Genomic DNA, 27073 nt, shown 5'->3' with positions numbered 1-27073 from the left:
TTCTTGGTCTGGGAAAAAAATTACTACAGTAATGTTATTATGATGATATGCAGAAGAAAAAGGTCCTTAATCATGACGTTAAAAAAAACACAACATACAGGAAAGTTTAATCATTTAGGCATCAATATAAAAAGTACAGATCTCATTGAATTTTTCATTTGGAAAAAAATCTTAATCAAAACCCAACTTGTAAATAGCTAGGTCGGATTAAGATTACATGAATTTGGAACATTAGAACATTTCTACGCAGAGCTTCTCAAGTTTGGGTTGGGTTCTACCTCTAAACATGAGAGTGAAAAAAAAAAATCAGAAGTGCAATGTTGATCTAAGAGCATTACTCCTAACACATGAAAAATGATGCCAAATCTTTGCACCAAAATGGGTTACTCACTCACTTATGATTTTCAGCACTTTCCCAGATAAGCACTTGCCATTGGTACTTTTCTAGCTAAGTACTTTTTTTCAGAAAAGTACTTTTCTTTAAGTGGTTCCAAAGGATTCCGAATCACTACTTATGGACTGAATTTTGTTACTCTTATGAGTCTTATTTATGTTGTTTTAAGGAACAAACCCATTTTAATCACAATTATTCATGTCTTTTATTTTAGATTTTTTCTTTTACTCATTCATGGATAACTGTGAAGGAGGAAACATCTCCATTATGCTTATCCAAAAATAAAAAGAAAGGAAAATAGAAAAATGGCAGAGCCAAATCATTCTCTCCTTATCCTTCCTGCTATAACTCTCCTTTCCAGCTATTCTCACACGCTGCTGGCAGAATCCAAGAAGGAGATCATCCTATTTTCTTTGCAGACGGGCTCTAACTCAGATGCGACCTAGATCTAGAAGACAAGCCATTAGCACCCTTTGCTGAAGACCTTGACTTCCATCCAAAGCTTTCCCTGAAGTCTCTCCACGCCCCATTGCACCTCACCACTATCTGACCTACCTAACTGCTCAAAATTGATTGCCCTCTGCATGGCAACAGTTCATGCTGTCATACCACCACAACTTTTGCAACCTGCTGTCTTCCCAACCGACCCATCTTCCCAAAGGACGAAGGGTTTCTCAGGACTTTGACCAGAGATTTGTCCACTCTCTAGTGGATTCCATTGTCATCCCTCCTCGTGAAATTGTGCAAGAGCCCGATTGAAGGAGGCAACTAGTGAGGATTTTTTATGGTTGTTGCCGGTGTACCAGCATGCTCAAGGATTCGGAGAAAATTTTTTTGAGAACCACAAAAATTCTTTTTAAAATAATGCAAATGGGATGTACAATGAAATCCACCACCCATATCAACGTCCACACTTATATATAAAAAGATGGAGAGAAAAAAAAAAAAAATTGCCCCTGCTCTAACCGCATAATAGTAAAATAGCATATTCTCTTCTAACAACAACATCAACATGCCATAAGTACCACTAGGTGGGGTCGACTACATGAATCCTTCTCTGCCAATTCGCCCGATCGAGAGTGCTTTCCTCTATTAGATTAAGGGCTATTAAATCTTTCCTCACTATCTCATTTTAAGTTATTTTATGTCTACCCCTACCCATTTTTATGCCAAAAACAATAACTAATTCACTCCTCCTCACAGGCGCTCTAATAAGCTTACATTTCAAATGCCCAAACCATCTAAGTTGCTCCTCCCTTATCTTGTTTTCAACCGGTGTTATGCCTAAATTATTGCGCATATGCTTGTTTCTTACTTCATCTTTTAATGCTAAACCACTCATCCACCTTAACATTCACATCTCAACAACTTTTACTTTTTGTACATGTTGTTTCTTAGTTGCCCAACATTCTGAAGAATTTGATCCATAAAGCATAGTTGGTCTTATAGTCATCTTATAAAACTTTCCTTTTAATTTTAAAAGTATTCTACTATCACACAACACACCTAATGCACTCCTCCTTTACCCAGCTTGCTTTAATTCTATGTACTACATGTTCTTCAATTTCCCCTTCAGCTAGCATAATAGATCCAAGATATCTAAATCTATTAGTGCTATTAATCTCTTGATTATCAAGTTAAATCTTCTCTCTGTTGCTACTCCTTATATTACTGAAATTACATTTCATATATTCTATCTTATTCCTAATTATCCTAAACCTTTTAGACTTTAATGTGGCTCTCCAAAGTTCTGGCCTAGATTCCACTCCACTCCTACTATCATCAATCAACACAATATCATTTGCAAACAACATGCACCAAGAGATCTCATTTTGGATATTCCTAGTAAGTTCATCAATTACTAGAGTAAAAAGATAAGGACTCAAAGCAAAACCTTGATGTACACCTACTGTGATTAGAAAATCTCTAGGTTCTCCTCCTTAGTCCTAACGCTAGTGTCATTACTTTATCATACATATCCTTAATAACCTCAGTATATCTATTGTAAAACCTCTTCTTTTCTAAGACCCACCAAAGAACTTCCCTACATATTCTATTATAACCTTTCTCTAGGTTAATAAAAATCATATGCAAGTCCCTCTTCTTTTCCCTAAACTTTTACATTAAACTTCTTAAAAGATGAATAGCTTCTGCTGTTGATCTCCTAGGCATAAAAACAAATTAATTTTTTCAAATCTTCATTTCTGATCTTATTTTATGTTCAATTACCCTTCCTAATAATTTTATCATATGGCTTATAATCTTAATTCCACGATAGTTATTACAGTTTTGAATATTGCCTTTGTTTTTGTACAAAGGTACTAACGTACTCTTCCTCTATTCTTGTGGAATTTTCTCGGTTTTTATAATAGTGTTGAAAAGATTAGTTAACCAAATGATTCCTTTATCCCCTAAACATTTCCAACCTTCAATAGGTATTTTATTTGGTCCTATAGATTTCCCAATTTTCATCTTTTTTAATGTCATATGAACTTCAAAGACTCTAATTTTGTGAATAAATCTCCTATTTTTAGTCTTCTCTTCATTTGTCATTTCCAAGTTCAATGCATTTGATTCAGCTCTCAATATACCAATCAATCTCACTATGAAATTTTAAGGTATATTTTCACTACAATAGACTCAAACCAACAATTTCAATACCAAGGAAGTAATGCAAACTACCCAAGTTCGTTCAACCCTTTCTTAAACCGACAATCTTAAAATACCAAGAAAGTAATGCAAAGTACCCAAGTCCTTGACTTGAATTTTTTCTTGAAGGTCTCTACTTGACACAACTGCAGCAAAACCAATAAAGGACCACCATACTAAATTTGTCAAACCAAGCTAAACCATAAATAGCCCGATGCAACCTACATAACTTACCATCCACCCCTTGAGCAACATACCGACGAGGTTGCCTTATATATTGCTATTCCTGTAAATATCCATTCAAGAAAGCCTAAAAGGCATTTTTTACATCTAACTGATATAAGGACCAGTCAAAATTAACTGCCAACAAGATTAATATATGAATAGATTAACAGAATTTAGTTGAGCAACAGAAGAGAAAGCCAAAAAATAATCTATAGCACATGTTTGGGTAAACTCCTTGGCAACCAATCAATATGTTATTCGTTCCATAGAGAACTGTCAAGAAGATATTTGATGGTGTAGACCCAATGACATTAACAATCTCCTTCTGAGGAAGAAGATCCACCAGTTCCCATTTTCCTCGAGTGGTCAAGGCATCCATTTTCACATCCATTGTATGCTTCCACCCAGGCATAGAAAGCACTTCAACAAGTGAGAAAGGGATGGAAACAGAGGAAATAGATAAGGAAAAAGAATGTCTAGGACTGGGAAGGTGAAGAACTAAAACATAATAAGCAATTAAGGACTGATGCATAGATGTGTGAGTACCTTTCCGCTAAGCAATTAGCAAATCTAGTCACACTGGGATGGATCTTCGGAACCAATAGTCAAAACAGTGAAGGGAAAAAGACATGGTAGCATTGATGGCAGTGTTGTCTGTGCCTACCTCTCGTCGTTCATAAACCCTTAATTGTTTCTCTCTTTCGGTAACTTATGAATTAGGAATAAAAGCGAAAGTTTTCTCTAGAGGGATGAAGGTACAAACTCGAGGATCAACACACATGGGGGAACCAGAAATCGTTGATGGACTCATAATAGATTCACCCAAGGAGGACCTAATACTATAGAAAAAAGGAGTCTCCTTAAAAAACGTAACATCTGCACTAACATATTTCTTGTGAGTGAAGAATCATAACATCAGTATCTTTTATAAGTTCTCGAGTACCCAACAAATGCACATTTAACAGCACAAGGAGAGAACAAGTCTTGATCAAAATGTGAACATGAACAAATCATGTGCATCCAAAGACACAAGGCACAATAGAGAACATGGATGTGTTTGGGTACACAATAGAAAAGGGGAATTTGCCCCCTTAGAACATTAAAGACCATCCTATTAAGCAAGAAATAGGCAGAAGAGCATCAATCCAAAAGGTTTTAGGAACATGTATATGAAAGAATACAGACCGTATTAATTAAATATCTACTTTTCCATTCAACTACTCCATTCTGCTAAGGGGTATGAGCACATGATGTTTGATGAATGATCCCTTTGGCCAAGGAAAAAACAATTGAATATTACTACCCACTGTCTGGAAACTAACAAGCGGCTATTACACGGGATCTCATTGCCTTCTCTTGAAAGAACAAAAGTTGAGTTCAATTTGTTTTCATGCCAATTCAAAAAAGAATGATGGGAGCATACTTGCCCGACCACCATAATACTACACTCATAGTATGAGTATGAACAGTTTTTTTCAAATTGTCAATATAATATAATAGTATGATAAGGTCTAAATCTTACTTTCAACAAATTCAAGTGCATTATCAAATTAAAAATTTTGAATACTAATGCCCAACTAACTTTTTATTTCTTGGTAGAAAATTCAGTAAATAAACAACAACAACAACAAAACAAGGCCTTAAGTCCCACTAGGTGGGGTCAGCTATATGAATCCTTTTTCCGCCAATTTATGCGATCATGGACCATTTCTTTTGACAATTTAGGAATATTAAATCCTTACACACGATCTCCTCCCAAATTATTTTAGTTCTACCCCTACCCATTCTACTGACCCCCACAGTAACTAAGTCACTCTTCCTCACAGGTACACTATGTGGCCTACGTTACAAGTGTCAATACCATCTGAGTCGTCCCTCCCTTATCTTATCTTCTATAGGAGCTACACCTAACTTGCCACAAATATATTCATTTATTAATTTATCTTTCAATGTTATACCACTCATCAATCTAAGCGTTCTCATTTCAGCAACTTCTACTTTTTGGATATTATGTTTCTTCGTTGCCCAACATTCCAATCCATATAGCATAGCTGGTCTTATAGCTGTCCTATAAAACTTCCCTTTCAATTTTAAGGGTATTTTACGATCACAAAGCACACTTGAAGCACTTCTCCATTTCACCCAACCTACTTTAACTCTATACATTACATCATCTTCAATTTCTCCTTTATCTTGCATAATTAGATCCAAGGTATCGAAATCTACAAGTATTATTTATTTCTTCATCATCAAGTTTAACTTTATCTCCAATATTCCTCCTATCATTACTAAAATTACATTTCATATATTCTGTCTTATTTCTACTTATCCTAAAGTCTCTAGATTCCAAAGCTTCCCTCCATAATTCTAACTCAGCCTCTACTCCGTCCCTAGTTTCGTCAATTAATACAATATCATCTGCAAACAACATACACCATGGAACCTCCTTTTGAATACTCTTAGTCAATTGGTCCATCACTAAAGCAAAAAGATAAGGACTCAAAAAAGATCCTTGATGTACACCTATGGTGATTGGAAATTCTCTAGTTTCTCCATCTATAGTCCTTGCACTAGTCATTACTCAATTGTACATATCCTTAATGACATCGGTATACCTACTACATACACCTTTTTTTTCTAAAACCCATCATAGAACGTCCCTAAGTATCCTATCATATGCTTTCTCAAGGTCAATAAATATCATATGCAAGTCCCTTTTTCTTTTCCCTAACTTTTCCATTAATCTTCTTAAAAGATAAATAGCTTCTGTGGTAGATCTCTCAGGCATAAAACCAAATTGATTTTTTGATACCTTCGTTTCTAACGTTAATTTTTGTTCAACTACCCTTTCCCATGGTTTCATCGTATGACTCATAAGTTTAATTCCACGATAGTTATTACAATTTTGAATATCTCATTTATTTTTGTATATAGGTATTAAAGTGTTTTTCCTCCATTCATCCGGCATTTTCTTAGTTTTTACAATTGTATTAAATAAATTAGTTAACCATATAATTCCGCTATCACCTAAGCATTTCCAAACTTCAATTAGGATGTTATCTGCTCCCATAGCTTTCCCATTTTCCATCTTTTTTTAGTGCAAACTTAACTTCATTAACTCTAATTTTGCGAATAAATCTCATATTTTTAGTCTTTTCCTCATTTGATAATTCCAAGTTTAAGCCTTCTATTTAGTTTTCATTAAACAACTTACTAAAGTAACTTCGTCATTTTTCTTTAATTTCTTCGTCCTTAACCAAAACAATATCATCCTCACTTTTTATACATTTTATATTTCCTAAGTCCTTACTCTTCATTTCTCTAGTTTTAACAAGTTTAAATATATCTCTTTCCCCTTCTTTTGTATCTGATCTATCATACAAACTATTAAATGATCTGTATTTAGCTTCACTAACCGCCTTTTCTGCATCTTTTCTTGCCTCCTTATACTTTTCAAAATTATCCCTATTTCTACATTTTTGTCACATTTTATGCCGTCTTAATGGTTTTTTGTACATCTTTATCCCACCACCAACTTTCTTTGTTATTTGAGAATCTTCCCCTTAATTCACCTAAAATCTCTTTTGCTATCTTTTTAATAGAGCTAGCTAATCTACTCCAAAGAGTATTTGTATCTATCTCATCCTCTATAGTCCAATCCCCATCTTTGATCATTTTATCTTTAAATTTTATTATATTTTCTCCTTTTAGGTTCCACCACCTAGTTCTCTTATACTGGTTTATTTTATCCTTTTTCTTTCATTTTTTAATACATATATAACACTAAGACTATATGTTGTGCGGTTAGGCTTTCACCTAGAATAACTTTACAATCCTAACATGATAAACGATCTACCCTCCTAGTTAAAAGAAAAATTTTGACTTCTATTTTGTCCACTTTTAAAGGTTATTAAGTGTTCTTCTGTCTTCTTAAAATAAGTATTCATTATACTAAAATCATATGACATAGAGAAGTTTAAGATCATCTCCCCAGGCTCTTTTTTGTCTCCATATCCATATCATCCATGTATCCTCTCATAATTTTTATTATCCCTTCCAACGTGGCCATTCAGATCTCTTCCTATAAATATTTTCTCAATCCCTAGTATGCCTTGTATAATACTATCCATACCTTCCCAAAATTGTCTCTTAAGATTTTTTGCTAAGCCGACTTGAGGAGCATAAGCACTAATGATATTTATTATCTCGTCTTAATACCATCTTGATTTTTATAATTCTATCCCCTACTCTATTTACATCAACAACGCTATCTTTTAAGTTTTTGTCTATAATAAATCCTATTCCATTCTTATGTTATTCTTTTCCATTGTACCAAAGTTTAAATCCTGATTTATTAATTTCTCTAGCTTTCTCCCCCACCCACTTAGTTTCTTGAAGGCAAATTATATTAATTCTTCTTCTGATCATTGTATCCACAATTTCCATGCTTTTACCCGTAAGTATCCGTGTATTCCAAGTTGTTAATCTAATCCTAGTTTCCTGAACTAATGTCTTTACCTACCCATGTCCAGAATGATGCAGGATCCCTCACATATTTTGCATCGGTCCCGGGCGACGACCTAGCCCACCCTTGCCCACTTTTCACTAGACCCAGGTGGTACAAGTACAACGCATAGCTCGTAGGGGACACCCCAACAAATATTCGGTAAGGATTCATATCATAGTGATCTGAAAAATTTTACACTAACTGTCAGCTACCTAACGAAACCCTCCTCCTTTACCCAGGCTTGGGACTGGTTGTGTGTGAAAAATAATTGTGAAAAATAATTCACAAAGGACACAAAATACTCATGAATAGTCAAAATATTGATTATACATAGACCCCAAATTATCTGAATGAATAAGAGAAAACAATGATTTACCACGAGATTCGACTCCAGAGAGAAAGGATATCCTAATATGTTTTTTCCTTTTTGACATGCAAAACACGCAAAAAAAGAAAGACTTCAACATGGCAAAAACTGTTGCAGTTTTTTAACAGATGGATGACTCAAACAAGCATAAGAAATACCATGAGTAGAAATAGAAGAGGTCATATTACAAGAATCAGATCCACCACCACCACCACCATCAAAATAGTACAAGCCATCCATCTCAAGCAATCCACCAATCCTCTTCTTTGTTTGGAGATCCCAATTAACACAACGAAAAGGAAAGGTCGCAGAACTGATATGAAATTTAGTTAATTGATTAATTGATTACGGATTCAAGGGAAATTTGGGCACATATAATGTAATGACGCCAAAAATATAGATACATGAGTTGAGTAAAGTAATATAATATATCTATATATATATATATATATATATAATAAAATAATATTTTATTAGGAACTCCATTCCCACTTCCATTTACACTCCCTTCCTAAATAATACGTATAGTAAATAATAAAATAATATGTATACATATATATTATAAGTAGGAGCAAGGAAAAAAAATAAAAAAATGATAATTATAATAATAATAATAATAATTATAAAAATAATAATCAATAATAATAATAATAATAAAATAATAAATAATATAATATATATATATATAAGGATGGACATGTATGGATGAGATAAGGATGGATTGTCATCCATCCTTATCAAATCCAATTATAGCAGCATTTCAATTCCAATTGATTTCTCTTCTTCTACGCTGACAAGCTTCCTTCTCCTGCATGTCTCTCTCTCTCTCTCTCTCTCTCTCTCTCTCTCTCTCTCTTATCCCTTAATTAATTCGGGGAGAGGAGAAATCCAATTTCTCTTCCTCTTACAAAATTACAAAATTGCCCCTCCAACTATCTATAAATAGGAGAGTTCTTAGTTCATTTTTTTTTTTCCTAAAAAATTCAAAGAAGAATTGAAGGAAAAGTGAGAGAAGGATTTTGTGGGAGAATGAGAATTTTTTATCTACTTAAAATTCTCACTCTTCCGCTCTTTTCGGACTCATTTTCTAAAGGTAGAAATTTATCCTTAACCGTTTGAAGTAGAAGATCAGGGTAAGTAAGTTTAATTATGTCAGTTTTTTTTATATAAAAAATATTCCCGAGTTCAATTGAGTATGATTATATCAGTTTTTTATTTAATATACTTGAGTTTAATTAAAGTACGGGGATTGGATTATATCAGTTTTTTTTAATATACAACAACAAAACCAAACCTTAAGTCCCACTAGGTGGAGTCAGTTATATGAATCATTTTCTGCCAATTTATGCAATCATGGGCCATTTCTTTTGACAGATTCAGAGATATTAAATCCTTACTCACTATCTCCTCCCAAGTCATTTTAGGTCTACCCCTACACCTTCTACTACTCCCAACAATAACTAACTCACCTTTCCTCACTGGTGCACTATGTGGCTTACGTTTCAAGTGTCAATACCATCTGAGTCGTCCCACCCTTATCTTATCTTCTATAGGAGCTACACCTAACTTACCACAAATATATTCATTCCTTAATTTTATCTTTCAATGTTATACCACTCATCTATCTAAGCATTCTCATCTCGGCAACTTTTACTTTTTGGATATTGTGTTTCTTCGTCTCCCAACATTCTAATTCATATAGCATAGCTAGTCTTATAGCTGTCCTCTAAAACTTCCCTTTCAATTTTAAGGGTATTCTACGATCACAGAGCACACTTGAAACACTTCTCCATTTTACCTAACCTACTTTAACTCTATGCATTACATCATCTTCAATTTCTCCTTCAACTTGCATAATAGATCCAAGGTATCAAAATCTACAAGTGCTATTTATTTCTTCATCATCAAGTTTAACTTTGTCTCCAATATTTCTCCTATCATTACTAAAATTACATTTCATATATTCTGTCTTATTTCTACTTATCCTAAAGCCTCTAGATTCTAACGCTCTCTCCATAATTCTAACTCAGCCTCTACTCTGTCCCTAGTTTCGTCAATTAATACAATATCATTTGCAAACAACATACACCATGGAACCTCCTTTTGAATACTCTTAGTCGATTGGTCTATCACTAAAGCAAAAAGACAAGGACTCAAAGCAAATCCTTGATGTACTATGGTGATTGGAAATTCTCTAGTTTCTCCATCTATAGTCCTTACACTAGTCTTTACTCCATCATACATATCCTTAATGACATCGGTATACCTACTACATACACTTTTTTTTTTTCTAAAACCCACCATAGAACTTTTCTAGGTATCCTATTATATGCTTTCTCAAGGTCAATAAATATCATATGCAAGTTCCTCTTCTTTTCCCTAAACTTTTCCATTAATCTTCTTAAAAGATATATAGCTTCTGTGATAGATCTCCCAGGCATAAAACCAAATTGATTTTCTGAGACCTTCATTTCTAACCTTAATCTTAGTTCAACTACCATTTCCCATAGTTTCATCGTATGACTCATAAGTTTAATTCCACAATAGTTATTATAATTTTGAATATCTCCTTTATTTTTGTATATAATATTAAAGTGTTTTTCCTCCATTCATCTAGCATTTTCTTAGTTTTTATAATTGTATTAAATAAATTAGTTAACCATATAATTCCGTTATCACCTAAGCATTTCCAAACTTATTAGGATGTTATCTGGTCCCAAAGCTTTCCCATTTTTCATTTTTTTAGTGCAAACTTAACTTCGTTAACTCTAATTTTGCGAATAAATCTCATATTTTTAGTTTTTTCCTTATTTGAAAATTCTAAGTTTAAGCCTTGTATTTGGTTTTCATTAAACAACTTACTAAAGTAACTTCGCCATCTTTCTTTAATGTCTTCGTCCTTAACCAAGACAATATCATCCTCATTTTTTATACATTTTACATTTCCCAAGTCCTTACTCTTCCTTTCTCTAGCTTTAGAAAGTTCAAATATATCTTTTTCCCCTTCTTTTGTATCTAATCTATCATACAAACTATCAAATGATCTATATGTAACTTCACTACCGGCCTTTTTTGCATCTTTTTTTGCCTCCTTATACTTTTCAAAGTTATCCCTATTTCTACATTTTTGCCATGTTTTATGCCAAATTCTTTTTATCTTTATGGCTTTTTGTACATTTTTATCCCACCACCAACTTTCTTTACTATTCGAGAATCTTCCCCTTGATTCACCTAAAATCTCTTTTGCTATCTTTTTAATAAAGCTAACTAATCTACTCCAAAGAGTATTTGTATCTATCTCATCCTCTATAATCCAATCCCCATCTTTGATCATTTTATCTTTAAATTTTATTATATTTTCTCCTTTTAGGTTCCACCACCTAGTTCTCTTACACTGATTTATTTTATCCTTTTTCTTTCATTTTTTAATACATACATAACACTAAGACTATATGTTGTGTGGTTAGGCTTTCACCTAGAATAACTTTTCAATCCTTGCATGATAAACGATCTACCCTCCTAGTTAAAAGAAAAATTTTGACTTCTATTTTGTCCACTTTAAAGGTTATTAAGTGCTCTTCTGTCTTCTTAAAACAAGTATTCATTATACTAAAATCATATGACATAGCGAATTTTAAGATCATCTCCCCAAGCTCATTTTTGTCACTATATCCATATCCTCCATGTATCCTCTCATAATTTTTATTATCCCTTCCAACATGTCCATTCAGATCTCCTCCTATAAATATTTTTTCAATCCCTAGTATGCCTTGTATAATACTATCCATACCTTCCCAAAATTGTCTCTTAAGATTTTCTGCTAAACCGACTTGAGGAACATAAGCACTAATGATATTTATTATCTCTTGTCCTAATACCATCTTGATTTTTATAATTCTATCCCCTACTCTATTTACATCAACAACGCTATCTTTTAAGTTTTTGTCTATAATAATTCCTACTCCATTCTTATGTTTTTCTTTTCCAGTGTACCAAAGTTTAAATCCTGATTTATCAATTTCTCTAGCTTTCTCCACCACCCTCTTAGTTTCTTGAAGGCAAATTATATTAATTCTTCTTCTGATCATTGTATCTACAATTTCCACGCTTTTACCTGTAAGTGTCCTGATATTCCAAGTAGCTAATCTAATCCTAGTTTCTTGAACTATTGTCTTTACCTACCCACGTCTAGAATGATGCAGGAACCCTCGCATATTTGACACCGTACTCGGGCGCCGATACGGCGCGTCACTTCAGGGCGACGACCTAGCCCACCCTCGCCCACTTTTCGCTACACTCGGGTGATACAAGTGTAATGCATTGCTCATAAGGGACGCCACAGCAAATATTCGTCGCTCATAGTTTTTTATTTAATATACCTTATTTAAATTAAAGTACGGGGATTAGATTATATCAATTTTTATTAAATATATCTTATTTAAATTAAAGTACGGGAATTGGATTATATCAGTTTTTTATTTAATATACTTGAGTTTAATTAAAGTACGGGGATTGGATTATATTAGTTTTTATTAAATATACCTAATTTAAATTAAAGTACGAGGATTGGATTATATCAGTTTTTATTAAATATACCTTATTTAAATTAAAGCACAGGGATTGGATTATATTAGTTTTTATTTAATATACCTAATTTAAATCAAAGTACGAGGAGTGGATTATATCAATTTTTATTAAATATACCTTATTTAAATTAAAATACGGGGAGTTGATTATATCAATTTTTTATTAAAGATACCTGAGTTAAATTAAAGTATGGGGATTTGATTATATCAACTTTTATTAAATATACCTGAGTTAAATTAAAATACATTAATTTGATTATATCAAACTTTTTATTTAAACCTGAGTTTATTTTGTTAAGAAAAGTTATAATGCTCTCGGGTAATTTACAGAATTATAATTCTCTATTCAAAATAAATATTTTTAGCATGCAAATCGAGTGGCATGAGCTTATTTTTATGTTATGATACAAATGAGATTTTCATGATGTCATTTTTAATGCATAAAGTATAATAGTATGTTTTAAAAACCCTTAGCTTACAGAGATTACAAGGTTACACATGCTCGGTACCATAGCTTACAGGTTACAGTTTATAGAGTGCACCCACACTATTTACAGAGTAGTTTTATAGAACAGCGGATTTCTCCTAAGTGCACACCTGGTTTCAGGTTAGGACTTAATAGGAAAAATCTCACTTACAGTTACAATTTGATTTAGGCAGTCGGCCAACTAGCTAAGTCCTGTCTTCGGATCGCACAACCCAATCATGGGGGTAAACATGACATACAGTTAACAGGCCTAAGGGATGTTTTCAAATCATATTATGTTGGTATCAGAGCAAAGGGACAGCTAATGTCTCCCAATCCCCGATAACTCTCGCTTATGAATGATTGTGGTGAAGTAGACTCTCCGCCTGGGAGCTTGCTAGTTTGGGGCAGCTAATGTCCCCCACTTGCAGCGAGTGCTTTGATAGGTGCCCATTATTGCCATGGCCAATAAGCCCCAAAGGGAAAGTTACAATTGTGGTATCAGAGCAAAGAAAGATTTTTATAGAACAAGTACAAGAGAAAGTATTTATATATATGAGAACAAAGCCTATAGTTAAAAGGCCTAAGAGATATTTTTACAAGGTAAGAGAGAAATTTATATATGTTTTACAGTCTTTCAAATGCAAATTTGAAGTTATAGTATTAAATGTTTACTGGTACGAAATTATGATGCATTAAAACTCATTTTAGCCACACACTGATATAATCTTACTTACTTACTGAGCGTCGTGTCACCCAATTATTTTCCCACCTTACAAATAGCTTTGAGGAGAATACTGGAGTCAGACATAGCAAGCACGTGGGCAGGATTAGAGAAAGCAATTTAGAATAAATACTAGTATAGTGTTAGTTGGAGATGTTTTTAATTTTTAATAATATTAATTTTTTTATTGGAGATATTTTTGTAACACAGTTAATTAGTACTCTGGTATAAAAGTGTTTGAGGTTTTATTTACTTCCGTTGTTTATATTTATTACGTATTTATAGAGAGTCGCACCCTAGACCCCCATCGAGTTCAGGGCGTGACATATAACATAGAGGAAATAGGAATAGAAGGAAGCAAAGAATATTGCCACAACTCCTATTGAACCATTAGCAAGGGTAATCATAGGGTGTAAAGTAGCGGGTAAATTAGGACTGCTTGTCATATGGGAGGAGGCACTAGAATCAATAACCCAAGGTGAGGAGGATGAAGAGAAAAGAAGCCCGGGGTTACTTGAATGGGCCACATTAGCACTAGGCATAAAAGACTAAGTTTGGAGTCATTGAACTAAGCAAACAAGATCATAATGCTCCCCTTGGGACACAGTATATGATGTACTAAAACCCCTACAAATTGCCCAAGTAGATCTCCCAAGGAAATCCTAACTGCCATCAAAAGTATGATTGCCTTGTCACAATGCGTGCAGATGTGAGAATTGCCAAAACAAACTCTCCGTCCTAATACACTATCACTGCCACAACCACCCAAACCCCATCCTCATCCTCCGAAAATTCCCCCACCACAGTTAGAGACACTGCTGACCATGGCTGAATTATCACAGTAAGAAACTTGAGAAGCAGCAGCACACACTAGCACAAAACAACACTCTAAAACTTCAAAGATCCAAAACTTACAGCACTTCAGAACTTCAAAGATCTAGAATTTCAAGAGGCAGCCTCAGACCCCACAACTGAAGTTGAAATATCCTAGGAGGAATTACTTGACCACGAAGACAAGGGCAGACCACAACAACATCTCAAGCAACTTAATGATAACCTGGCAGCAGCTATACGCATCTGGCTGGCAGCAACCAGAGCAAGTGCAGGCAAGAATAGGTAATAGAGTCATCAAACACCAAACAAAACTAAACAGCAATTGACACCAGATTGAAAGCAATCAATCACAAACAAATGCAGCATTAAAACAGCATCATCAGCGAACCAGAAACAGAGTACTGACTGAACAGTGGAACAGCAACAGCAGTATATCAAAAACAGAGTATAACAGACTTCACATCAACAATCCATCACAAAAACACACCTTCCTATAAGTGATGCAACACAGCCTAACCAAGAGGAAGAGTGTCCCTAATTCCAAAATGACTCTTAAACCAATCAGAAAATCAGATTTGAGAACTGATTATGCGAAGATGAGGAGAAAAAAAATGAAAAACAGAATATCGAAATCAATTTAGATAAATCAAATTTATAGGAAATCAACACTCCGATACCATGTTGTAAGGTTAGAGATGGGAGAATACAAGAAGAGAAGATGAAAAAAGGAGAAGAAAAAAGGAAGAAAAATATGGAAGCAATTTCCTGGACAGCTCCATGTCTGCCCTCCTATATATTAATACTACTAAAAAAGGAGTGAAAGACAAAAACACCCCCCACTCAAACCACAATAATTAATAAAATAGAATATTCTCTTCTAACAAATTAAGACATAAAATTTTGTATAGCCTAAGTAGTTTGAAAAGATTTAATTTATTATTGAAACTAATATATTCAATTACTAAAGCGTATTAGAAGATTTTTTTAAACAATCAAGGATAAAAAATCATGGATTTTTAAAAGACTTGCTTTCAACTAGGTTTAATTTACAACTTGTTTAACACTTTCGAAAAAAACATGCAAATAGCAATAGTGAACTCAACTCTTTTAAATTGAAATTGTTTCTTCCGGAAAACTATGGCATAGCAAAAACAGGAAAAGGAAAATAGGGACTAAAAAGATGAGGTGTCATTAACAAGATCAGTAATACTAATCCTTCTGAGGTATAGTGGAGCCATTACCTAAAAAAAAATAGGGCAGCCTGGCGCACAAAGCTCCTGCATATGCGGAGTCCAGGGAAGAGGCAGACCACGAAGGGTCTACAAGACGCAGCCTTTCCGAAGTACTTAAAAATTTATAGGCTATTACGTAAACCATTCTATGGATTGCTTAGCATTTGTAGATATTTTTTTTTCATTTCTTGACTCTGTGTGTGTGTGTGTGTCAATTGTGTCAATTGATTAATTATTTCTACTTTTTTTTGAAAAAAAGTACGATTTTTAAAGAAGCTTTCCTACTTCGAATTTCTTACTGAAAATGAAAAACAGTGAGTGCTTAAAGAGCATAAATTCTAAGAAATGACAGGACCTAACCTTCAACTTGAGTAAAGCAATGTAATGACTTCAATATCTCTAAAATGACCAAGAAGAGTGCTTTCAAAAAAAAATAACAAACTAATTCAACAGTGAGGCAAGAGAACTTTTATGTAGCAGAGAGATTATGATGCCAAAAGAAATATCATTTTGTTATCCCTGGTCCTTTTTTATGGGCCAGGAATATCTGTAGCCAAAAATTTCATCAGCTTTTTTATTTATGCCCAAAATCTAACGATGGCAGCACAATCAAAAATGAAAACTCGGCAGCATGTGCAAGGAACAAAATCACTATACATTAATTCACAGCCAAATCTAAGATAACTGGTTCAGAGAGAGAAAGATCATAATTACTGAACGTTAGTTTAGAGAAACAAATAGACTAAAGAATATGAAACAGCAGGCAGCGAGCTTTGTTGTGATAAAAATAAATAACCGGATGTAAAAATAAAGAAATTAGGCAGCAAAAAAGGGGAACATCAGTGTTCCGGCCAGAAATTCTTTTAAAACATGGAAATTTCAAACCTTGATTTCAAAATCAAGTTGCCTTCATCCTTATTTGTTCTCCTGTAAAGTGCGTGGAAAGAAATCATGATGAACTTGCAACACATCAGAAATTTTCTCAACCTACAGGTATAAAAGAAAATTTAACGGTCAACAATTCGGTGCAACTGGAAAAACAATAATTCTCAAGATAAATTATCCATCAATATTTCAATGAAGTTGGAAGTTGGATTCTTGAACGTCACGTGAGCTTCAATATAAATGGCAAAACTAACTACAAAAAATTCAAATAATAAGCAAGAGAAGCAGAATGAGCACTTGATTGGTTGTGCCCTGATTTCAAAGACAGTGAATTCCAACCAAAAAAAAACGACTCCTAAGAAAATTTGTAAGAAAAGATTATCACAATGATAACTGATTATTATCAAATAATAGATTAAGAAGTACAAACCTTTGAAGCTTTCAGAGTTACTCAATTCCATTGCGCCTATGCACAAGAAGTCAACAACAAATTTGATATTAGCTTGAATCATTATATTTTGACACATTTACATTTAAGAAAATAACTATTCGGAATGATGAAGAAGAATATGGCAATGACAAAACAGAAAAAAATGACAAACCATAATAAAGAGCAGGCAATTTAGATAAAATTTTCAAACAAAATCTTCAATTAAGAGGAAAATCCCATTTTTTAAAGGGCAAAAGAAATTAAGCTCCCTTGAGGTTTCAAAATTTTCAAATACCTCCCCTGAGATTTGTCAAAAAGACACAAACCTCCCCTTGTATTTTGCAAAAAGACAATTTTTTTTAGCGGAAGTCGATGTCTTTTTGGAAAACTTCGAGAGAATTTTGTAGCATTTTTGAAACCTTAGGGTGGGTTTGTGGCATTTTTGAAACTTCAACGGAGGTCTCTATCTTTTTGCCAAACCTCAGGAGAGGTGAGTGTCTTTTGCCCTTTTTTAAGTACCTCCAACCATTCTGAGCAATATAGCACCTAGCCTCCTCTCAATTATTATAACAGTATTGTCTGTTTTTTTATAAAGAATGAAGAAAAGAAAACTTGCAGGGCTGAGAGAAGGAGAACACACAAAGATAGATGTGAGGCAACTTTACCTTTGCAACTAAAGGAGTGGCAGACAGACACAGAGCAGTTGCAGCAGGAGCAAGAAGTGGGGGTGTAGCACTCACGCGTGGAAGAGAGAAAGAGAGCTACTCTACCCAGTAGATATTTAGTGTTGGTTGTGAGTAAAATGTCAACAAGATGATGTCCGAGTGTGTGTGTATGTGTGCAACTGTGTAAGCAGAGGCTTAGGCTTAGATGGGCAAAACATAGCTACCAAAAACAGAGCAGCAAGGTGTTGAATATAAGAACAACAAGACAAGTAAACAACTTATCAAGTGTAACTTCCCTTAAAAAAATCAATCAAAGAATAATGAAGCCAACAAGGTCGTCATAGATATCTAGAAGACCAAAAGAATGAAAAATGCTCTACTGCAATGCAAATTCACCAAGCCAAACTAGAACAGCCAAAAGTTTTGTTTTGTGAGGCTTGTTTGTTTCCTTGATAGTTGTTAGATAACCACTTTACCTAAAAGCTTAAACTGTTAGGTTGCTGCACATGCAGCCCAACAGCATGAGGAGAGAGAACACACAATAGAAAACACCCATTACAAGGAATACAATAGTTTTTTAAACACCAAATAACAAACGCGGGCAACAAGACTAGAACACAGGACCTCCTGGTAGCCAGCTTTGGTACCATGTTAGATTAACACTTTAACTAAAAAAAGTTGAAATTGCAGTATTCTCTTGAAAATAACACAAAATCCCAAACCATTAAAATTTCAAAGTGACAATGCCCTTTGAAATGACAGGGAAACAGAATGTATAAGATATCAAAAATACTGTCAAAAAATTATTACCACACTACTGCATTTTTTCTTTTTTGAAGGTAAGGATGAATAATTAGCTCAAAGGGAGAAAAAGAAAATACAACAGAAGGAAGAAAACAATTGCAAGAATTGATAATAGAGCCTTCAAAAATGTTTGAGTTCCTTGATCTCCACAGGTGGTAGACTCCAGCAGCCAGAACCAGCCTTGTGACACCAGAAAGGCACTGTTTTGAAGTAAAGAAACCTTTCAATATCATCCTTCAAGAAGCGAAAAACCTATAGGAATTTAAGAGCATCTGCAGCCTTCCTATGGATTTGTCTGTGATGACACATTCAAAGAACAAATGATTGCTACTCCCTGCTCGGTTATAGCTTAAGTGACGGAGTGTAGAGTGGTTAACCCAATTGGAGATTGTAGCAGGAGTGTTGATGCTGCTTAAGACAGCAAACCACATAATAAAAGGATGCTTAGGAATGTACTCCTTAAATCAAACAGCATTCTCCACTGGGCAGGAGGATTCTTCTCTCTAGCCAACACCCAGATAAGATCAGCAGTGAAATAGCCATCAGGACAGTCAACCCGCTGTAATTTGTCATCCTGAAGAGGCCGAAGCAAAAAATGAATTGAATTTCTAATTTCAGAACTGATTAATAGATTCTTCTTGCCCTATGCATGCTACATGTAATGCACTACCATTCTAAGGCATGTTTCTTCCAAGGAATCAGTTGTGTACTAATAACAAACCATTGCTTTAAACCAATTGTGTACAAATAACAAACCACTGCTTTAAACCAAATGAATTTCTTCATTTTTTCAATTGGTTATGTTACAGAAAATTCAGTGTACAAATTACAAAACTTTATGACTCAGAGAATACAAGTTCCGTCATCCACCTCCTTCATCATTCACCCCTTTTTATTTCTCACAATTAACTCCGCAAAAAAATGGTACTGTAAATACCTGAATTAATGGGGATTTCAAGGTTGAGACTTGAGAAAATTGGGCCACAGTGCCTTTGTTTCACAACAATATTCTTCATGGCAGCAGCGCATTGGAAAGGTCAGAGTGCAAAGGAGAAAAAGTTCAATGCCTCTGCAATGCCCATGATATACAAAGGCCACAATTATTCATTTCCAGCCTATTGGCCCTATCCTAAAGATACTTTACAGTATGACAGAGAGATATCCAAATTGACAAATACCTCTGTAATTGCTATAATTTATCCAGGTGAAAAATTTTCCACTTTCCGCCTTTTCCAATGGTTCTGCAGCAGAAACTTTGTCTTATGGTAAAGAAGGGCATTCAAATCATACCCCACAGACTTCATTCTGCTAACAAGACCGTAGGCATATCCAGCTTTATCCTCAGAACAAAGAAGAGATATGAGCAACCGGTTGCAAATTCGCGGCATCAGTATTAAACTTTTCTCCAGTGTATAAAGGAAAATGTCTGTAGCCATGTCCAGATTCCCGCTTTTGCACAAACCATCAATCAACATTACACAGCTAGGAGGAGTAACATTGACCCGATACTCCTCAAGAACAGAAAATATTTTTAAGGCATCATCTAGTCTTCCTGCCTGACACAACCCAATAAGCCAAATGGTGTAAGGAGCTAAATCAAAATCTTTTAACTTAAAATCCATTTCAAGTAAGTTTCGGACTGCCTTTTCTATTTCTCCTTTCTCAAAATATTCCTCTACTAGTTTGATAGCATCATATCCCCGTCCAGGGAGGCTCCTTAGATACTTCAACCAAAGACTAAAAGCTAATGAAACTTTCCCCTTCCGGCACGACCAACTCATGAGTGATCTGTAAACTGCCAAACTTGGCGTGCACCCATTCTTTATCATTTGATTAAAAACCTCAAAAGCATCATCTTCTCTGCCAACCCTTTGAAGCCCATCTATAAGGGTTCCGTACGTAATAGAATCAGGGGACATCCCTTTGAGTTGAAGCTCCTTGAAAACCTTTAAAGCACCATTTAGATTCTTTGCTTTGCAAAAGCCATTGATGAGGATATTGTAAGTCATAATGTTCGGTGCAACTGCACTATCAACAAGTTGCATGAGAAGCTTGTAAGCCTTAAGAATTAATCCGGAATCACATAATCGCTCCACTAATGACTGGAGGCTAGTGCTATCAAGAACCCGATCAGTCCCTTGAGAAAGCCGAAGGAACAATGATGGATTTCTCCCAATTTCCATCTTGTAAAAAAGCAGGTGGGCTTCTTTAAGCTCCCCAGCCTTGCAAAGCCCATCAATAAGAGCATTAAAGGTCACAACAGAAGGGAAGCAGCCAAGAATCTCCATCTCCTCAAATATTTTTTGTGCTTCTCTCACCAGCCCACTCTTGCACATACCGCAAATGAGAATGGTGTAAGTGCAGGAGTCAGGGAAACAATTGTTATTCGAAATCTCAAGTTGCAGGGACTGAGCCTTATCCAAAAGACCCATATCACAAAATCCCTTGATCACGGCATTGTAGCAGCAGGTATCAGGAACCAGACCTCTCTGAGCCATCTCATTTAATAACCTCAAAGCATCATCAACCTTGCCTCCTTTTGAAAATCCTCGAATCATTATAGTGTACAGAATAATATCAGGCTCAATTTCCTCTTTAAACATTTTTCTGTACCATTCAAGCCCTTCATCGTATCTTCCCAATCTAAACAAACCATCAATCAAACAACTATACTCATTTACCCCAACAGCATACCCCTCCTTCCTGAAAGACTGCAAAAGCACAAGAGCTTCATCAATCCTGCCCAATTTACAAAACCCATTGAGCAAAGCATTGTAAGCAATCAAATCAGGACCACATCCACTTCCTTTCATTGAACAAAACAGTCTGTGTGCATCATCAGTCCTATTTGCCTGACACAAACCAGATAAAACAATAGTATATATCATTGTGTTTGGCGATATACCTCTATGGGTCATTTCATCAAACATTTGGAGGGCATCTTCAGTCTTGCCAGTTTTGCATAAACCATCAATTAAAATGGAAAAAGTAGCCAGACTTGGCCTAGAATCCGACTTCAGCATCTGATTATAAACTGCTAATGCTAACAAAAACACCCCTTTTTGGAACAAAACGTGTAAAATTGTATTGTAAGTGAACACATCAGGCCTACAGTTAAAATCTTTCATTCTACCAAACGACTCCACGGCCTTCTCAGCCATGCCCGACTTTGAGTAAGCCTGAATGAGTACAGCGAAAGAATGCGTAGGTGTTGGAACCTCAGAATTCTTCAGCTCCTCAAGAGTTTTCCAGAACAATGCAAACCCATCATCCCGGACCAGCATATCAATAACCAGATTGTGCGAATCCCAATTGTACAGACTCTTCCGTCTCGTTGCCCACACGAAGAATCGAAAAGCCAACTCAAGGTTTCGCTCTTCATGGATAACTTTAGTCACAATGTTAGGAGAGAGAACAGGAACGTAGCGTTCTAGAGCATCCTCCATTGGGTTCACAGTCTCCAGGATAGTGAGGATTTTACTGGAAATAGCAGTTTCGTAGGCGGAGGTGAACAGGGAGGCGTGGAGATACTGAAAAGAAGGCCGCTTGGAAGTGAACTTGGAAATCGGTACAAGAATCGTGGGTAAGAGTTTCATGACGAGGGCGGATATGAAAATGTTTTCGTTCCAGGTACGAAATTCCCAGAGAAAATAGATTCATTCATTTTTCAGGTGCAGTTGAGAAGGGTTTAGGATTTAAGAAGGGTTTTTTGTTTTGAAAGTTCGAAGGACGGCATTGTAAATGATGCTTCCAAATCTGCGAACTGATACTCCTCGGATGTATCAATGGCGGCGGCGCCGGCATGGGACATACAATCACTAACAGTGGAAAAATTGGCCGGGCGGCGACCGGTTGGATCGCCGGCGACGTCGAACTGGAAGAAGCTGCCCGCCGAGAGACACAAACGATGACTGCAGTGTGTTCGTCATTGACAACGTAGGATCGGGGTAGCAGCCGAGCTGGTTGAGGGCTTGAGGCAGGGGTGAACTCGGCCCAAGTTCCAGGCCCAAAATCATACCACGAAGCCCAACCCATGCTAGGGCCGGCAATTCATGAGAGCCAACGCCCGAGCCCAGCCCAAGAGCAACCCCGCCACCGTGGGCCTGAATTTACAATAATGGGCTGAAATTGGGCTGGAGCCACTCAATCCATGGGGTCCAAAGGATACTTGTTGGGCAACACGAACCGTACTTGGAAATACAACACGAGTTTCAGGTCATTTCTATTATATGTAAAGCTTTAGATGTAGAAAATATTTTTTATTTTTTATTTTTAGTTTTCTAAAGAATTACAAAAGCAAAAAAAAAAGGTAACTTTTCAATTTTATAAAATTTCACACTCTTTCTTTTATCTTTTAATACCAAATTTTAAAAATTTTAAAATAACTAAGGGCTTTATAATTCTTTGAAAAAACTAATAATGAAAAATGAAAACTATTTTTGATAATTATGCTAGCCCTTACTTTTTTAATTTGGCTGCAAAAAAAAAATATTGAGAAAAATAAAAATTCAAATGTTCACATGTTAAAAGGAAAAAAAAAACTTGAAAGGTCCACTTATGTTGTTGACATGACGGCACAAAAACACAGAAAATTAAGTGATAAGTTGTACAATAAATAATTGGCTCATTATTGTAAGTGCACGATAATTTCTTTTACCAACTTAGCGATAATTAGTAAATTAAAGGATAGTTTGTAATTACTTATAAAAAAGTATTTTTTTCGAAAAAAGTACTTATTTAAAAAAGTATTTATCCAAAAAAATTTTAAATTTCTTATTATAAGTACTTCTTTAAATAAATATTTTTAATAAAAAGTTTATATATTTACTTGCTTAAAGCAAAGAGTAATTTTAAAAAGTTCTTTTTATTTATCATTTAAATGTAAATTAAATACTATTTATTGATAAATATTATCTATAAAAAATAATTTTATAAAAAAATATTTATTTTTTAAAACATTCTGGGTTAAGTTATATGAAGTAGAAGGCAATCAGCTTGTAACTAATTAGTTACCTCCCTAAACGGTTTTTTGGCTACTTAAAGTACAATCAATTGCCCTTAAAATATTCTCAAACATTATATAACATAATCTAACCGTATGCAAAGAGGATTCTTTGACATCAAATTTGACACTCCTGACTCGCAATGGATTCTAGTAGTGTGTAAATTTATATTAGTGAAAGGTATATTTAATGTGTGTTTATTATTGTAAGTTTTGGCTCTTTGCCACTTATTTGTTTATTTCTATCTCAAACTACCTATACTTACCTATATCTATCCCTTTCTCTCTCCCTCTCTATCTTTTTTAATCTAGTTCTGGTCACCTCCTCCATTTTCTCCCTCCTATGTTTTTTAGAACTTCACCATTCTTTTATTCTCCTTCCTATGATTTTTACAACTTCCCTAATTCTTTTATTATTTCTATCCTCACACCTTTGATCGAGGCTGGCATGACAGGTCCATTTTCACCTCTATACTCAACAAATCTCCAAGTTCCCACTTTGGGAATTAATTGTTAAAAAAAATAAAAAATACTCATTTACAAGTTTTTTTATTCTTAATTTCTCCTTATTCCTCTTATTTCCTCATCTTCTTTTAAGAGCAGCATTCTCATCTCTTGTACCTTCTACACTACAAAAAGTATTTAGTTTCTTTCCCTCCAATTAAAAGCAAGGGATTGTAAAGAATTCGGTAATAGTGGAACCTCGAAGTGGTTAATACCTTGAAAGAGAAGTGCAAATTTAGCATTACCAAACTACAATAAAAGAGTTTACATATCTTCTCTTTTATTCTCCTTATTTTATGTATTTGTTCATGTTTATTTGAATACCCTAATTTCATCATCTTATTAATAAAATTAGCAAGTTAACTAGAATCCAATTCAGCCCATGGTTGCCTTTCGAGATAACTCCTAAGATAAAAGGACATCAACATGGAAGCATCATCACATCACTCTATGTTCATCTTTGTGTATGTTTATTTTATAAATTTATCAAAAAAGTTTTCCTTCATGTTAAAATTAACTAAAGCTCGATAACAAGCTCTGCCTCATAAACTCATCAGTACTTTGATGAACAAGCTTAAACTTTTCAAGCTTAATTTAAGCTCAACTCAACTTCAAATTTTGTTGAAAATTTAATCAATAAGCTTACACAAGGTGAATTTTGACTCAACTTAACTCTAGCTTAGTTAATACTTTAATGAACAAGTTTGAGTAAAAGTTTAACAAAGTTAGAGTTAAAGTTCGTTCATAAATTTAACAAGTTTGAATATGACATAGTTTGGCTCAGCTCTTGGTTTTTGCTTTAAAGAAAGAGAGATACTAAAAATGTCAATAATTTTTTTATTATACATTAATTTTTTCAAGACAAACATAACTATTGAGTTTCTACCTTATCGATTAGAAGAAAATATTTTTCAAAGAAAGATAGGAAAATTATTTTTCCAAAAAGAAAACACTTTTTTTTGGGTTTGTGGGGAGAATTATTATTCTTCATTCTTTCAAAACTTTAAATATTACATTTCTCTTTTTGTCAGAAAATACTTTTCGCCACCCAATCGAAACCAAAATTGAACTATTGTTTGCCCTCCAATAAGAAATTAAAGAAGTATCGGACATTTGTTCCAATCACAATTTGACTCTTATGCATGTGAATTGTAGGAATAGGCATTAGGTACTTAGTATCTATCTAGTGGTACTCCAGCAACATCTAAGCAATATAAATAAAATGACCTATGAATTTTTAATATTATTAGAAAGGCCCTAATAACATGAAAACTTATTAATAACAACTGACCATAAACATAATAAATTTAAAACTCACAGTAAAACTTCATAAATTCATACTTCCATTATAGTAGGATTTTTCTTGGCTATAATACCAATTAAGAAGCTGTCAAGAATATGAGTACTCTAAAACACTCATTAAATACTCATGAAACAAACACAATACACTTGTACAAACTTGAAAATAACTTCTTCTTCTTTTTTTTATGACAATGGAAACTTCTGCCATCAATGAGTCCTTCGGACCCACCAATGCAGCACCAAACCCACGAGGCAACGGCCTTCCCCCCTAATTTGTCGCCCGGTTAATAGGATGATTACCTTTGGCTAAAGAAAATCCCTTCACATGGATTTAGCATATTTTATATAAGATTTAGGCATGCTTTATCCAAAAATACATTCACCTTTTAGCTTCCCATTTGGTCCACTATACTTTGTTATCCTTCTAGCATATTTTAAATATTACCAAAGATGATGACTGTGTCCAACCTATTATTTTTTCACAAAAAGAGCAATTGAATTGACCTAAAATGATAAATCCCCTAAGCAGGAAACTTGCGTTATTGAACTGACTGAAAAATTTCCCTCACTACAATTAACCCTCACCTAGTCAACCTACTTGGATGGAGACTTGTCCAAATCCAACAAGGTTCATGGCATTTTCCAAAACCAAACCATGCTCTATAGCTAACGTTAAAACAAATGGGAACCCTAGAAACCAGACCTAACATTACTCCAAAAATTCTCTGCATATACAACTGTAGTGTACTACTGTTTCTAAAATTTTTAATATGTAGGGGTGCGAAGGCAGCGCCTGGAAGTAGATGGTTATAGGCCAAGACTGATGACAAAGAGCACAGCTCAATCTAGTAATTGTCTTGGGAGCTTCTCTGTGAAGCTTGGATTTGAAGCACAGTGCTACACCCATTCATGTGATACGCCCATGAATGAATGCTGAAGGTCTTCCGAACTGTGGAATTCATGTCAAGGAAATATGAGTGGGGCCTTTCTTCAAATAGCTGGCGTAGATTATCTGCATATAACACAGATATTTTTCATCAATCCAGCAAAATCCAAGGACCACACATTGAATTCTGTATTTCAATTATGAGCTCCAAGTAGTATTCAATAGCCATTTGAGGTAGTTCTAGGATGCACGTGGAGTAAATGCCAGGAATTACTAATAAGAAGCTCAATTCCGAAAACAGGAAAGAAAAATTTAAAAGACATTTTTAAAAGGTCAGAATAAACGTAGCAAGAATAAAATGCTTCGACTTAATAGCAACAAAATCTTGAATCAAGAGAGTACTTGAGCTCCTCTCTAAATTGCTTAACAGCTTAGAAGATTACCAAACCTTCAATCAAAACTTAGAATATTACACCCAATTTATCAATAAAAGTTTCAACCAAAATGAAATTGAACTCAGCTACAGAAGATTATCAAAATCAATCAATAAGAATCATTCGCACAGCGTGTCATTATTTTAGGATCTCCCGCCATCTACTTTACACATTCAT

General features: G+C 34.6%; 1 protein-coding gene across 2 annotated transcripts; it reads right to left on the bottom strand.

Annotated features, from left to right (window-relative positions):
* Positions 1 to 18519: 18519 nt before the first annotated feature.
* LOC131167328 (pentatricopeptide repeat-containing protein At1g79540) lies at positions 18520 to 22718 on the bottom strand. Of its 2 annotated transcripts, XR_009140094.1 has the most exons (3): positions 19947 to 22718; positions 19706 to 19837; positions 18520 to 19342 (listed from the first exon to the last, which is right to left on the bottom strand). XR_009140094.1 is itself a non-coding variant. In XM_058126097.1 (2 exons), the coding sequence occupies exon 1, from the start codon at positions 22362 to 22364 to the stop codon at positions 19965 to 19967; it is 2400 nt and encodes a 799-aa protein (XP_057982080.1). In that variant the 5' UTR covers positions 22365 to 22718; the 3' UTR covers positions 19514 to 19837; positions 19947 to 19964. The 2 variants fall into 2 exon arrangements, 1 of the variants encoding a protein (XP_057982080.1); XM_058126097.1 differs by lacking the exon at positions 18520 to 19342 and having other exon boundaries at positions 19514 to 19837.
* Positions 22719 to 27073: the final 4355 nt, after the last annotated feature.

The sequence above is a fragment of the Malania oleifera genome, chromosome 11, assembly GCF_029873635.1.
Source record: "Malania oleifera isolate guangnan ecotype guangnan chromosome 11, ASM2987363v1, whole genome shotgun sequence".
In the NCBI taxonomy this organism is placed as follows: Eukaryota; Viridiplantae; Streptophyta; class Magnoliopsida; order Santalales; family Ximeniaceae; genus Malania; species Malania oleifera.
This window is presented reverse-complemented; position numbering and strand designations above follow the sequence as displayed.

Bases quoted from the DNA above. Each gene is read 5' to 3' on its own strand.
- LOC131167328 (XM_058126097.1), bottom strand. From the start codon at position 22,364: ATGAAACTCTTACCCACGATTCTTGTACCGATTTCCAAGTTCACTTCC.